The sequence below is a fragment of the Dendroctonus ponderosae genome, unplaced genomic scaffold (assembly GCF_020466585.1).
Source record: "Dendroctonus ponderosae isolate FM_Combo_2020 unplaced genomic scaffold, Dpon_F_20191213v2 Dpon_F_20191213_6, whole genome shotgun sequence".
Lineage (NCBI taxonomy): Eukaryota > Metazoa > Arthropoda > Insecta > Coleoptera > Curculionidae > Dendroctonus > Dendroctonus ponderosae.
Genome location: NW_026018814.1, coordinates 10655134 through 10669558, shown reverse-complemented (window position 1 = coordinate 10669558; position 14425 = coordinate 10655134). Strand labels below are relative to the sequence as shown.

Here is a 14425-nt window from a genome sequence, read left to right as displayed (position 1 = left end):
TAGGAAAATAAGAATATATGTACAGTATACTATTTTAAAGCCCTGTTTCAATGCCTTTGTAATCGTGCATTGGATTATTAAAACTAATTTTTCTATAAAACGGTCTATTTTAACTAAATGAAGCAAGTGGACCTTTTCCAGTAARAATTATTTTTCCTTCAACAACATGTGTTTMAAAATTCAGAGCTGTAACAAATAAAAAGGATGGGGCAATATTTACGCAGAAGACCTYGCAACTCTGCGAATTCCACTTATTAAACAAAATCGAATGTCCTAAGCTTAGCCCAAGGCGTACAACGTTAAGAGAGTTCTCTCTTACGGAAATGTTGTATAATTTCGGTCTCTAGGTCACCTGTAAGATATCTCAATGCAATGTGCGAACACCCTGTATAAGCGTTAAATAAACTATTAAAGAAYACAAACTKGATTTTTCAAAAAATKAACCAACCGCTCAATAATAATGATTTTAAAGAAACAAAATATATGTTTTCACTTATAACACTTTAATCTGATAAATTTCGAAATACATAATTSAKATGAAATTTCCTATTGAGAATATCATAGAATTATCTTATGAGTACCTTATCTCAAATCGTAGATAAWTTATCACAAGAGGCGTTTGCGGCCATTGTTTGAAAACGGTGAATTTTTTCGGGCTCTTAGGCCGTTTTGTRAAATCTTTTTTCCCGACTTTCCCCAGCACCATTGGCTTGCATCCYCAAACTTGTCCAAGCCAATTCTTGCAAAACGTTAGGAATGAATTAATTTTCACAGCGGCCTAAGAGCCCGTAAATATAACCAGTTTGGGCATAATTTAATGAAGAAAAGTTAAAATGTATTTTATAAATTAACATTTTAGATCTAATAACAATTTGTGCTAAATGTTTATCGAGTTCAATCGCTCACACGAAATCGATTTTGTTTCCATAACACGAAAAATAGCGTGATAAAAGCAATGACGACTGCAACTTATTTATATAGCCCGTTACATAATAACATAGGAAGTGAATAGAAAATGATAGTTTCATTCTCAATACTCTACACAGGCGATCACGCACGTGCCTATTACCTTACATTATCTTTGGTGTTTATAAAGTCAATTTAGTAATGGCTTTATTTTCAAATGGGTCATTTAGAAAATTGCCCTTAGAAAAAATTATATCGATTGCTATTAAATCGAGAATTTTAGTAGGAACTTTATTTGTGCAAAAGTAAGTTTCTATTATCAAAGTGATGGCATTTATCTTGCATTATCGTAGGTATACTTTAATTTTCACAAGTTATACCCATTTGTATAAACGATCCATTTTACATGTAATGGCCCTGAGATTATTGTGAGTAATTACCCAAATATTAGTTCATATAAAATTTTGTATATGTATATCAGAATTGTTTTAAACACAGTCAATTATACAACTTGAGGGTCGTAAATTAAGTATTCTTTGTCGCAGCATATATTGCTGATTATTATACTTAGTAAAGGTTTTCTCGTTTGAGGAAAGTAAAACCTGCTGAATTTTTTGCTCAAAAAATTGGGACTGTAAATACGAAGTGATAAAGAAAAATGTAAAGTTGCTATAAATTTGAGTGTGCAATTGCAATGTGCAAGAAAATTATTCAAATGATTAACTTGAGCGGTTCTTTACACGGCTTTAGACTACATATATACTTTCTATTAAAAGTCGGAAAATATTTGCATACATGATATTCGCCGGAATTTCGCTTTGAGAAAACCGTTTATGTAAATTTCTTGTGCGTGTATGTAAACGAACAACATTCAGGTAACTCAGGAGGTTTTTGAATATCGATGAACAAAGAAAGATAATTTCGGACAACAGGAATAACGAAGAAAGAAAAAAAGGAATAACTCACTCCCTTTGAAACGCTGAAAATTAATATTTTGCAACTAACTGTTAAGAGCGAAAATCGCTCTTCTGGAGCCCACAAGAGTTTTAGGTCGTCGGTGGTCGGCATTCCTTTATTTTCTGGAATTTCAGAAATTTGTTTCAACAACTTTTGCTAGCTGATGTTCTAAACTTATTACTGCAAAGAAATAGAAATTACATGACTAGTAAATTACAATATAAGTAGTACAAAGGTTATAAAAATACTTGAGCCATCACATTATACATGAAATTGCAAAAAATTTATCAATTTTTACTAGTCATCATGGCAAGACTAATTCCGAACTATCTCGTGAGCCAATGAATTATGTCGCACACTTACTTACCGGCAACTCCGTACCTATCTTTTATCACGTATTTAATACCCAAATACCGAGTAGTTCAAAAAAAAATTGTAAATGCATTTCTTAGCACCTAAAAGGATAAATAAACAATTCACAAAGTGTCTATTGACCGATGAATTCCGTTTATCATCGTGTTTCGTAATAAATAGAATTTGGTCTACCGGATACATAACGTAAAATTGTTGTGTGATGATTAATAATTCAGAAAGCCCACTCATTTAGCTATTATCCACTTGTTTGTATTGAGCAAATTGATTCTGCGTTTCTAAAGATCTAATCTTTGTTGCGTAATAATGCTAGCTACTTAAATACAAATACCAGTAGACCTGCAGCAGTTGTTCAGCAAACAAATCATCTAATCCGATTAGTTACTAGTGTACCTACATTTAATAATACAATAATAATTGGGTGAAGAAACGTTCAGGAAGTGCGTACATCAATGTTAAAATTATTTGATAATAGTTAAATTTGTTTGGTAAAACCTTCCAGATTCCATTCTTTGACCATGACAAACCCCGAAGACCCAAAAAAAGCAAATAGCATCTACGAGTTTACTGTGAAAGATATAAAAGGGAATGATGTATCTCTCGACAAATATAAAGGGCATGTATGTCTAATCGTTAATGTGGCTTCTAAATGTGGACTGACAAAATCAAATTATGAAGAGCTCAATGAACTGTACGAAAAATATGGAGATAGCAAAGGACTCCGAATTTTAGGTACATATTTGCTGATTTTCTATATTTAGCTCAAGCTCGACTAAAATAAACCAATTTTATGCAGCATTTCCGTGCAATCAATTTGGCAATCAGGAAGATGGTAATAATGATCAAATATGCGAATTTGTCTCCAAGAAAAATGTGAAATTTGACTTATTCGATAAGGTAACTAATGTATTATCCTACAATCAAATACCCTGACTTTATCCAATATCATTAGCGATGTTTTGAGCGAGTTTTTCTAAAATTTTAGGTGGAAGTGAATGGCAAAAATGCCCACCCATTGTGGGTGTACTTGAAACACAAACAAGGAGGCACTTTAGGAGACTTCATTAAATGGAACTTTACGAAATTTATTGTGGACAAACAGGGACAAGTCGTCGAGCGACATGGTCCAAAAACTGACCCAAAGAACATCACCTCATTAGTTAAATATTTTTGAAGCATTCAAAAAACATTAACGCATTTAACAAAAATTAAAAGTGTTCTATTTTTAACACTTTCTCTATGAGATAAACTGTTATTAGTTACTTACAAATATTTATAAATACTTTGCGTGACTCAACTGATCTTTTATTGTACCTATCTCTACCTCCTGCTAACTGATCTTTCACTGTAAAAGTGAGTACTATAACTTTAAAATATATAAAAAGTCTAGTGGCCAAAGCCTTGACAAAAATATTCCCAAAACGCATTCGTTTATTACAAGAATATGAATATACCGTCTCTGGTTACATATCGAACATACCTCATTTTAAAGCCATCACAATGACACCACTTTAAAACCTTAGAATGATTATTTCAAAGTATATACTTTGACAGTATATCCTCAAAATTCATTTCCAATTAATTTTACTGCTAATTTGTACCATGATCTCGCTTGAAGACCCTCGTGACAACTTTAAAAAATCATTTAATCCCGCTGTTGAACAAGCTAAAAGCCTGATCTGTTATCAATGTAACTCATCCTCTGCCGATCTTCTACCAATATGCGATGCCAGTGTTTTTTCCTACTCAAAGTTAGAAGATCGAGTGAACAAAACATTTGTATGCCCGCCAAATAGAAACGGGTTTTGTTACTTGGAGGTTTTCCAAATGAAGCATCATAGAACAACCCGAAGAGGTTGCACGTATGCTACGAATAAGCAAAATATTAAAATAAAAAACGGATGTGTAAAGATAAACAATAGACTTTTGTGTTTTTGTGATACTCAACTATGCAATAGCAGTGATGAATGTAAACGAAACTTCACATTAATACTATTCTTAATGATATTTTGGAAAATGTTAGTGCCATGTATAGTGGTTTGACGCGCTATTAAGGAAATAAAGTGTGCAAAGCAATATGATAACTAATCATTAAGTCATTAAGAAGTAATTTGAGAAACTTTGCGAGTCGCAAAGAGTAGTGGCAAAAGACAACAATAAAAAAATATTTTTCATCGAAATATAGATCAATGCCAGCATTGTAACAATCTGGGAACGAATGAAATATCGTTCTGTGTTTCAAAATGTTCCCAGCCAAAATCAATTGGATTAATTAATATATAATTAAAGATATAATTAGCAATAGAAAAGATTCTAGTTATTGTTTAGATCTATTCAACCATTCGCAGAAAAATAAAATAAATAAATTTTCTCTTTTAAAACAGGTTTTCAGCAGCATCGAATATACGAACTTTGTCAATTGTAGGCCTGATTATGAAATCAGAACAATGGACAATTTGACCCTTAAACAGTTAAGAACTGTATTAAATTCCACGCCTTTGTGAAATATACATTTTCCAAAACACTTCACTTTCGGCCTGCTCTTTGAGCATCAGAGTTCTAGCCTTCAGAAAAAAAACCGTTCTCATCTTTTCAGGTATACTTAGAAACGCTTCGCATTATTAAAAATTGTATGTATTCTCTGTATCTGTATTTAATAATTTCATTAATCATGTACGAATAACTGCACCGGCTTCGACCTATAGATAAAACATCAAAAATGAGGGAAAAGCTAATTTAATGTCGCATCCGTTCTTTAATTTTTTTTTCCGAAATTTTTTACAGTTCAAATACCCCATGTATGAAGGAAAAATATAGTACCAATAACACTGCCCTTAACGCAACATATTTTTTATAGGAAAAAGAAGGGTACGTTAAACAGACTGGCTCTACATTAATGTTTATTAGTCCTTCAATACTACTAGCAAAAATACTACAAATAACGTCTAACAGTTCGAAATAGGTGCATATTTTCAATTATATAAACATATTTTCAGCGTTAATTGCATAATTTGCAACAGTTTTAGCGGCATGGTGCCGCATAATAATATATAGTATGATATAGTATACATATTTGGCAATGTTTATTCTATCGCAAATTTAAACAAACACATAAATGTTTATGCACTTACTTGCTGAGCTCTCCCTCATATTGTGTCACGATAAATTGTTTTATTTTGGAACTAACTAGGTAGTTTATTCAAAAAATTATGCTGACCGCAGTAGTTTGGCCTCCTTCGCTTCTTGCAGTTCCTTCTTTTGCTGTTCAACTATAATGGCCCTTTCTTGCAGAAACTCTCCATATTCAGCAGCATCTAGTTTCTTTACAACTTCTATTCCACATGACCTACAAGGAATTAATACAACCATCAAGTTAATATAGTGTGAGTAAATCAGGTAATAATTACCTGGCAATTCCAATAATCATTCTGCAAATATCTTGTAAAGATAATAACTGCATTGTTGGGTCCTCTGATTTAATTTTTGCAATTTCGTAAACGTGCTTTAAGGTCACCTTTCCTGCTATTTCTAAAGCAAGTCGAATTTGATAAGTTTGGCAAAATGGAATTGTTCAATAAATAATCTACCTTTGCCCAGCATCGCACCTCTCTGTATCCCTGCGGCCTGCTTTAAGAAGTGTACCACTGGGGGCTTGTATATGACTAAATTAAAAGTTCGGTCAGAATTCACCGACATTCGAGTAGGTAATGGAATGCCCTCCTTCATATCTTTGGTTCGTTCATTAAACTCCTTGCAGAAGGCTGCTATATTTACTCCTCTCTAAAATCCACTGCTTGATACTTGATTTTATTGGAGCAGACTGAATCAATTACACACCTGCCCTAACATCGGCCCCAATGGGGGACCTGCAGCTGCAAGGCCTGCAGGAATATTTGTAGACAATTTGCCATGGTTAATCTTGTCGATAACTCCTTTTTTAACAGATTTCAGTCTAGCTGCGGCGTTAGACATGCTCTACACCACTTTCAACTAATAGAAAACCTCAAAAATAAGCAAAATTGGTTTATGAAAAATTACACTAGATTTAGGTTAGGGGTAGTATTCTTCGAAATGATTGCTTCTAAACAATAAAGCAAGAAATAATGTATGTTTGAAACAATTCTATACGTTAAATATAGTAAGCAGAATTTCAATAGATAAAGCGTCTATTGGTTTTTACACATTAAATGTATTGAATACAAAATAGAAATTTCCTAAAGCAGAAGAAGAACAAACGACCGGACATACATTTTTCATAACCTCATTATTCTATCGACAATTTGTTTATATTGGTGTTGACATTTTTTTGCTTCAAATTCTAGTGTTTAAAACTTCTCAATTCATCATTCATGCACAGAAACACCTCATTTTAAATGCACACATTCGGCAGTAGATAGATGATTTTAAATTCATTATGTGTTAAGCCGTCTAGATACGACACGAAAAATTGTAAAGTTTAATTGAAGATGGGAGCGTTTTCAAAGTCGGCAAAAGTTTGCTTCGAAATTTTAAATGAACTGTATACTGCTGTGGGGGCTGGGGTGTTGGGGATGGCAGTACTTCTTCAGCATGGATTCCGCTCACATCAAACTGTAAAATGTTTGTCAGTGGTCGGCATAACTGCAGCCAGTTTAGTGTTTGTCTTCAGTAGAGATAAACCGAAGATAACAGCTAATAAGAAGAAGGTGGTAATGATTACCGGGTGTGATTCAGGTAAGTTTTTACGTGCGTTATTGGAAGATCAATTGTCTTACCAAGTTATGGTAATACTTGCCTACTTTTCTTTGCGCTCGAGTCAGAAATAGTAGGTAAGGCTATGAATTTTCCACATGAATAAGATGAATAATGTATATAATCGACGTCCAAGACTAAAAACAACTAGGTACGTCGTCTATTGCTATTTATTATATTAGTATTTATTTGGGTAGTTGTTTAAGACCAAAGGCACAAGTTCAATTACGATTGAATCGACACCCTTTTGTGACTGGTAGAATCAATTGGCATTTTGTTGATATATGCTATCTATTTTATATTCTACCTTCACCTGTACACAACACATTTATAAATTCTCACATTTTGCAATTTAAATTTCCTATTCAGGACAGTTCAAAAGTGAGTTATAGTCTCAACATTTAAGTATATTGTATTTTCTTCTCCAAAATTTTCTCTTAAAAACCACCATAAACGTGCATTTCATCATAACATTATGTATGAATTCATATTTCTTCTAAAAACGCCAAAAACTGAAAAAATATATAAGGAGTGGAAAAATTACTTATTCCACACAATTTCCTGCGATTTCCAAATGCAATCATTATACTTACTTCAAATGTATTTCAATTTAATTATTTAAATTCACTTAAAACGTCGTATACGATGGAATAATTTAAAAGAAAACTATAAAATGTATCTCATTGCACTTCAGACTTTTAGAAGGCAGAAACCATTTTGCATATGCGATGCAATAATTTAAAAAAACTATAAAACGTATCTCATTGCACTTCAGACTTTTGGAAGGCAGAACTCATTTTGTAAGGTATGCACATTTAAAATACTAATTGAGGGTTTTTATTAAAATGAAATATACTCTAAGAATATTGTATCAATGTGAATCTGCCTCTTATAAAGCTGAAATGAAAAGTGAAAAATAAGTGTAATTTTACAGGTCTGGGCTTTTCTTTTGCGCAACATGCAGCTGAATGTGGTTTTACTGTGATAGCGACATTTTTGAGTCTCGACTCTAAAGGATCTAAGGAAATTAAAAGACTATACGGAGGATACATTATACAAATTCAACTTGATGTTACAGATAGCACAAGTATTCAAAATGCTGTGCAAACTATGGAACATTATTTCAGCAAAAATCCCGGATACAGTAAGTAAAATTTGTTAAGATGTATCATCCTCGGAATTTCATCAGTTGCAATTAAACAAAAATTGAAAGATATGGTCAAATATATTCGGATGGGACACACAAATCTCATTTACGGTTATTGATAAATGTAAGAATTTCCAACAAGTTTCTTTTTTATCGCCTGCCAAGTTTAGCTAAATGTTGTCTATTTCAGTACGGCTCTTTCGAGATAATTTATAATTATTTTTGAAGGTGTTTGCTCCCAAATGGAAGTGCTCAATTTGAATTTCGAATAGTTAACACATAAATATTTAAAGCAAGTGATGTTGACTTAAAGGCGAGAAACTGCTTGATCTGCGTACTTTTTTAAAGTAAATGTTGTAAATGTAAAAGACTTATTTGCAAGTTTATTGCTTGAGAAATGCTGTAAATTACCCTTGTAATCTTCAATCACTTTATTATAACATGGTATAATTTTCCCTTCGAAGGCTGCATAGACTAACTATTTTTAAGGTCTTCATGCGTTAGTTAATAATGCTGGTGTTATGGTATTTGGAGAATTTGAATGGCAAACTGAGAAACTTATAAAGCGACAAATCGACGTTAATTTACTGGGCACGTTCAAATTAACCAATGCATTTGCTTATCTACTTCGTCAACACAAAGGTGGGTTAATTTGAGAAAATATACTTAAGCAAACTGCTCTTGAATGCTGGTTGAACTGCATTGTTATATAATAATTTAATTTAATTTAATTACATTATTAGCTTCAGTGCCTAAGTTTGTTTTGTCAAGAATGGAATATATTGTTAATTTCGTTTCTTACAGCAAGACTTGTTACAATTTCAAGTCATTGTGCACTTGCTAATTTACCAGGCTTAACAGTGTATGGGGCTACAAAAGCTGCTTTAATGTCTTGGAATGATGGCATACGGATCGAAATGGCAAAATATGGAGTACAGGTGGTCACTTTTATTCCAGGTGGGATTTGTTATTATTTATGATATTTCGAGACATTTTTTTTATCAACCATAAAAACCTTGCGTTCAAAGCATCCAATTTAGTGGTTGAAAACATATGCCGCAAATTACAGTTACTGGTGAAAAAACTGAAGCTCCCGATTAAGTTTAATAAATAACACCAACGTTTACTGCAAATCTTTGTAAAGGAACAATTTACATTACAATGTTTTATTCGAATTTTTACGGAAGGACGGTATTTTCAGAAAAATGTTATACTAAAAATTAAAGTTTTGTTTATGTAAAAACTTTACGAATGTCTAAAATTGTCAGAAGGCAAGAACTGAAATAACTTTTTTGCACAAAACTATGAATGCTAGAATATTTTACAAAGAGGACAAAAATGTGAAAAAAAGATTATTAGCACAGCTTATATATCATGATATTTAAGCTGTGTTATTAGTGCATCAAGTCAAAAAAAAAATCAGTTAATTCCAGCTACCGAATAACAAGTTCGGGTAGTTTTGTACCAAGACCCTCAAGAATTCCTCACTTGCCAAACGCGGATGAACTCAGTTGTTTCATCAAAACATGAGTCTTACATCGGAACAAATTCACAGCGAGTTTTATTAAAATGAATCCATCCATTCTCCTGATATTTCAAAAAGATAATTTTTTTGAAGAACTTTGGCCATCATACATCAGAAGCCAGACATTTTTTCGCAGTACCTTTTTGGTCATGTGCTTACATGACACCCTGTATGGGGACGTTTGAGATTCTATAGTATTTTGTTTAGTAGTCAATTAATTCTCCTGCTTTTTAGTTCCTTTGTTTTTATTGCTTTGTGCAGTCATCAATTTTATATCAACATATTTGTATGTTTTGCAATACCTACAGGATTATTTACTTATTTTCAAAAACTATCGTTTTTTGTAATTTTTAATTTACAAAATTATAAATCTCGTTTAATGTACATGTTTAAATTTTTATATTCAGGTTCTTAAGCAAATTTTGATCTTTTAATTTAATGCAATGCATTTAATGCAAATATAAACATTGGCACATTTCGTTTATTGGTTTATTTCTTCGGTCTTCACATGTACTTTTCTTCTGTCTGTCTGTTTAGTATTTTTATGTGTTAATCACAATTTGCATCCATAATTGCCTATATTTTTTTAAAGGAATTTTTTTTACATTTTAATAGTACTTTTCTTCAACTAAAAACCCTCTACTGATTTTCAGCACTCGTATTGGTACATTGAGGTATTGGTTTTTTATATTGATATTACAACATTATATGGTTTCTGGTTGATAATTTGTTCTTTGTAAGCGTTTTATACAAGTGACTTTATGAGTTACATGAAATGTTCACATAGAAAAATTGGACGTCTGTTAGAATACATTTTTTCCGCTTTTACAGCTGAAAAGTGATGGATCATTTTGAAAATCACATTTTATATTTCTTTTTAAGTTTTTTATTATTTAACATATTTCCTATCGGGATCTCAAATGTGCCTCATTAGGGATTTCGCACATATCAAATGATGTAATTTTCTTACTTAGGTTTAATATTTGGAATATTTACTTCTGAGGGAAATATTAATGAATTCCTACATAAGCCACGAAGCTTAGAAATTAACAATCATCTCTTAATTAAAATTGTATGCTAAAGAATATTTGAAATTTGAATCAATTGGACCGTTTCAACTACGTTATATTTCGACTGGGAGCGTGGCGTCTCCTGTAATCCAGCTGCTTGGAGGTCGGGTTTAGAGGATGGTTTGAGGTCGGGAGTTCTGGTACAGGGCGTTCTGCGTTGACCGGGCGTCCACACTAAGCATGGCGTCAATATGGGCACCCTTGGGGAACCTGGGGTGGCCAGGTTGATCAATGAGAGGCGAACCGGGCCAGAGGGGAAACTCAGCAGCCAAAAGTCTCCGCGTCGTGCAGTAGTGGGATCGCGCCTGGGAGCGGGAACCTTGTATCAGCCCGTTCAATATAGCTAGACCTAAATCTTTTTGCACTTTTTTTCCTAAAGATTGCAATTTTTGGATGATCTTTTATTTGAAACATTTTTGATAATATCCATTTGAACGCAAATAATCATACAAAACTTTTAATCAACTGGTTTCAGTAATAATTTAGTAGATGTCGCCCGGCGAAGGCTCAAAAAGTAAAGGCGAATGGTAAATTATATACAAAGCGTTTCCATCGCTATTTAACGCATTCGCCTTATACTACGATCTTACGCTATTCGTCCTGAATTTTCAGAACTAAACATTTAAAATTTAAGGCGCTTTTTTAGCTGCTCCAGATCCATTGTAACTATACATCTTTCAGGTTCTTTTACGACCGAAAGTAACATAATGAGTCGTCAATTACAAAATGTTCAAGACATGCACGATAACTTTACCGAAGAACAACATCGCTTTTACAGCGAGTACTTTAAACGTTACAACATCTATTTGTCGTTTTTAACACCTCCAAGTGAACCGCAGAAAATCCAGGACGAGAATCTCTATAAAACCTTTAAAAATGCTCTCTTGGACGAACAGCCCAGCTGGTTATATAAGCATGAACCTTGGAGATATACGTTTTATCACATTTTATTCAAGTACAGCCCTGTTCCTTTGAGGGACTATTTCATCACTAAGTTTATGCAAATGCCCGAATACAAACCGGCAATTTCCATGGAAGAAGACTTTGAGGAGATTAGCGACTAATTTTTAACAAAATCCTTAAATAATTTTTAGTTTTGTATCTAGTTTTGGCAATACTGTATCCGTTTTAACAGCTAATATACTATTAAATTTTTGGTAAAAATATGTATTTTATGTTTGAACAATGACGAATTGATACTCGAAAACTTGTAAATAGCGCATCACATTTGCAATAATTATTTATTAATAATATGTAAGTATTTAATTGACTTAATTATTGATAAATTAAATTTATTGACTTGTTATTTTGCTTAAAATTTTTTGTTGTTTTCTAGAGTTTTACTTGTTGATAATGAATAGATACAAAGTTGTATTGATGCTTAGTAGTGAATTATAAAAATAAACGCAGTGATTCAATATGTTTCTGTATAATTTGTTTGAGTATAATCCACACCAAAAAATCATTTCAATGAAAGTAAAGGCAATGTTGCGAAATAAATAATATATTATCTAAAAACTTGTAAATAATTGCAATTAGTTGCTTGGCATTATGCCGGATATTACTTTCATAATATTCTCTCTGGTTAAGGGGCATTTGAAATATGTGGTTCCGCATTTTTCTACATCTTGAGACCATCCAATTTCARCTGCGTCTTTTATCGCTGTTCCATTCGCGATGTATGAAAATATCGGATTCCTAAAAAAGAATAAATGTTGAAACCTGAAATTTTTTCAAAATTAATTGCTCACTTGGTAAATGAAACGACGAAGTCATCCACACTACTTGCTTCCCCAGTTTTTTGGTTCTTTACAGCGTCATTTACAATGTTACACATAATTCTTTGGGAGCAAGATGTGCTATCTATGTTATTCGCTGCCAAAGAATTATCTATTTTGGACAGTATGTTGGTCACCGAAGACATTTCATCTTCTAGACCTAAAATACCAAGAAATTATATACACTTTCGATCCCCGAGATAGCACTTTGATATTATAAGTTGCATGGTTTATAGCTTTGCTTTGCAACTTACTTCTTCCATAACCACCATGAGCTCCAGAAAAGATTTGAGCTATTTTAGGAATTATTAAAATAGCTCCCAATCCAATAAGTGCTCCTAGAGCTACGCCCCCAATGTCCAACTTCATGGAGCCATAATTAACCGCTCCGTTACCTCCAGAGCCTCCATACCTAAGTTCCTCATTTAACTCCAGAATCCTGTAATGTTGGTGTTTTACTATCTTACCCATTTCCGGAAGTTCCATACGAAATAGCTCCAAATCTCGACTCCTTCGCATTGTAGTCTTTTTTATTTTCAGCTATGGGATTTTGTGGAACATACGTCTTATTTTTATAAAGTTTCTGATAAGGTAAGTCAGATTCGTAGTATCTGTGATCAGGGCTGAACCTGTCGAAAGATGATAAGTAGGATTCGAGCAAAAAGCGATTTTAAAACATGCCAATGTTTGCAATGTTTTTTAGAAAGTTTTAATTCAATAATATATTTTCCTCTATTCAGTTTTCAGTTGTTTACGATTTTATTGTTTAGAAGTCAAGAAACTGATTTTGCGCTTGAAAAGGGTGGTTTGCAAACAGAAACTGGGCAAAAAAATTGATGACCTGCTTGAAACCCTTTTCTTTGTACGTTTATGTGTTGGTTTTTCACATACAAATGGTGTTTTATAACGAGTTGCTAATATTTGTAGCCGGCAATTTTAAATAACATTTAACTTAAATGAGACCTTAGGGGGTTGAACTCTTTGCAGAAAATTTCGAAACCTTAAAAAATTGTTTTTAGTTTCAGACATTGTTAATTTAAAAAATACCGTGATAACTGATAATATTTATTGTTCAATTGCTTATTGCAATGCTTTCAACGACATGTGTTTTAAAAGTTTAGTATAAACTGAGATAACTAGAAAAAATTGAAAAATTTACAACTTGCAAAACTTTCCAGATGGGAAGTTTGTTTAGGTAGTGAAACTTTGTATTGTAGATTTTGAAAACTCCTCTTACTGTTCACACTAACAAGGTAACTTTTTGCCTTACTAGATACCTACCCGTCTTCAGATTGGTATTTTTTTGGCGATCCAAACACATTTAAAGTTAAAACCATAAAAACCAAAACTGAAAGATTCCAATACATTTCGATTTTATCCAGCACTCTTATTTTCACTTTTGTTTTCGAAAACTTAACTACACTGGTCTGAAATATATTTACTACTGACAACTGGAGGAACCATAACAAATTATTTTATATGATACATTTTCTACAGCTTGTTGGGTTCAAACAATACATTACACGCAAACGTGCAATATGAGCATTGTATTAAACAATTAGCGAGAAACAATGCAATCGTCTTCGGCTGTTCTTACCAAAACAAAGATGTAATCGGAATTGTCGTTATTTAAGTTTTTTGAAAATTGTCTATTGGTTAAGTTGGTTTCACTTTGGCATGCGATTGTTTTTAACATACTTATATTAATAGGCATAGGGACATATGACAATGATTAAAAATTGCATTTGTTACATGTTAATCAAAAGTAATATAAACTCAGATTTCTCTTTGCATTTTTTATTCCCATAGGTTGTCATGATAAGCGGCAAATTCAATAAGTTCACACATCGAAGTAAAGCAGATTTACTAAACAACATTTCATGAAGAAGCCGCAAATTTGGTAAAAATGTTCTTTTTCTGCGTTTTGCTATAACAGTAA

At 32.6% G+C, this 14425-nt stretch overlaps 4 protein-coding genes across 7 annotated transcripts; 2 read left to right on the top strand and 2 right to left on the bottom strand.

The window, feature by feature from the left end:
• Positions 1-976: 976 nt before the first annotated feature.
• On the top strand, positions 977-3532 carry LOC109538813 (probable phospholipid hydroperoxide glutathione peroxidase). Of its 4 annotated transcripts, none has more exons than XM_019906204.2 (4): positions 977-1211; positions 2738-2967; positions 3032-3132; positions 3221-3532. In XM_019906204.2, exons 1-4 carry the CDS (start codon positions 1108-1110, stop codon positions 3407-3409), a joined length of 624 nt encoding a protein of 207 aa, XP_019761763.1. In that variant the 5' UTR covers positions 977-1107; the 3' UTR covers positions 3410-3532. The 4 variants fall into 4 exon arrangements, with proteins under 4 accessions (XP_019761763.1, XP_019761771.1, XP_019771248.1 ...); XM_019906212.2 differs by lacking the exon at positions 977-1211 and adding an exon at positions 1303-1334; XM_019915689.2 differs by lacking the exon at positions 977-1211 and adding an exon at positions 2443-2675.
• A 1590-nt stretch (positions 3533-5122) lies between these two features.
• On the bottom strand, positions 5123-6504 carry LOC109538843 (39S ribosomal protein L11, mitochondrial). The gene is made up of 4 exons (XM_019906250.2): positions 6073-6504; positions 5823-6015; positions 5643-5763; positions 5123-5581 (listed from the first exon to the last, which is right to left on the bottom strand). Exons 1-4 carry the CDS (start codon positions 6205-6207, stop codon positions 5443-5445), a joined length of 588 nt encoding a protein of 195 aa, XP_019761809.1. The 5' UTR covers positions 6208-6504; the 3' UTR covers positions 5123-5442.
• Positions 6505-12128, top strand: LOC109545161 (D-beta-hydroxybutyrate dehydrogenase, mitochondrial). Its single transcript, XM_048667815.1, has 5 exons — positions 6505-6948; positions 7901-8110; positions 8603-8755; positions 8918-9070; positions 11390-12128. The coding sequence occupies exons 1-5, from the start codon at positions 6702-6704 to the stop codon at positions 11770-11772; spliced, it is 1146 nt and encodes a 381-aa protein (XP_048523772.1). The 5' UTR covers positions 6505-6701; the 3' UTR covers positions 11773-12128.
• A 68-nt stretch (positions 12129-12196) lies between these two features.
• On the bottom strand, positions 12197-14383 carry LOC109536836. The gene is made up of 5 exons (XM_048667816.1): positions 13768-14383; positions 12954-13115; positions 12741-12898; positions 12460-12646; positions 12197-12406 (listed from the first exon to the last, which is right to left on the bottom strand). Exons 1-5 carry the CDS (start codon positions 13851-13853, stop codon positions 12244-12246), a joined length of 756 nt encoding a protein of 251 aa, XP_048523773.1. The 5' UTR covers positions 13854-14383; the 3' UTR covers positions 12197-12243.
• Positions 14384-14425: the final 42 nt, after the last annotated feature.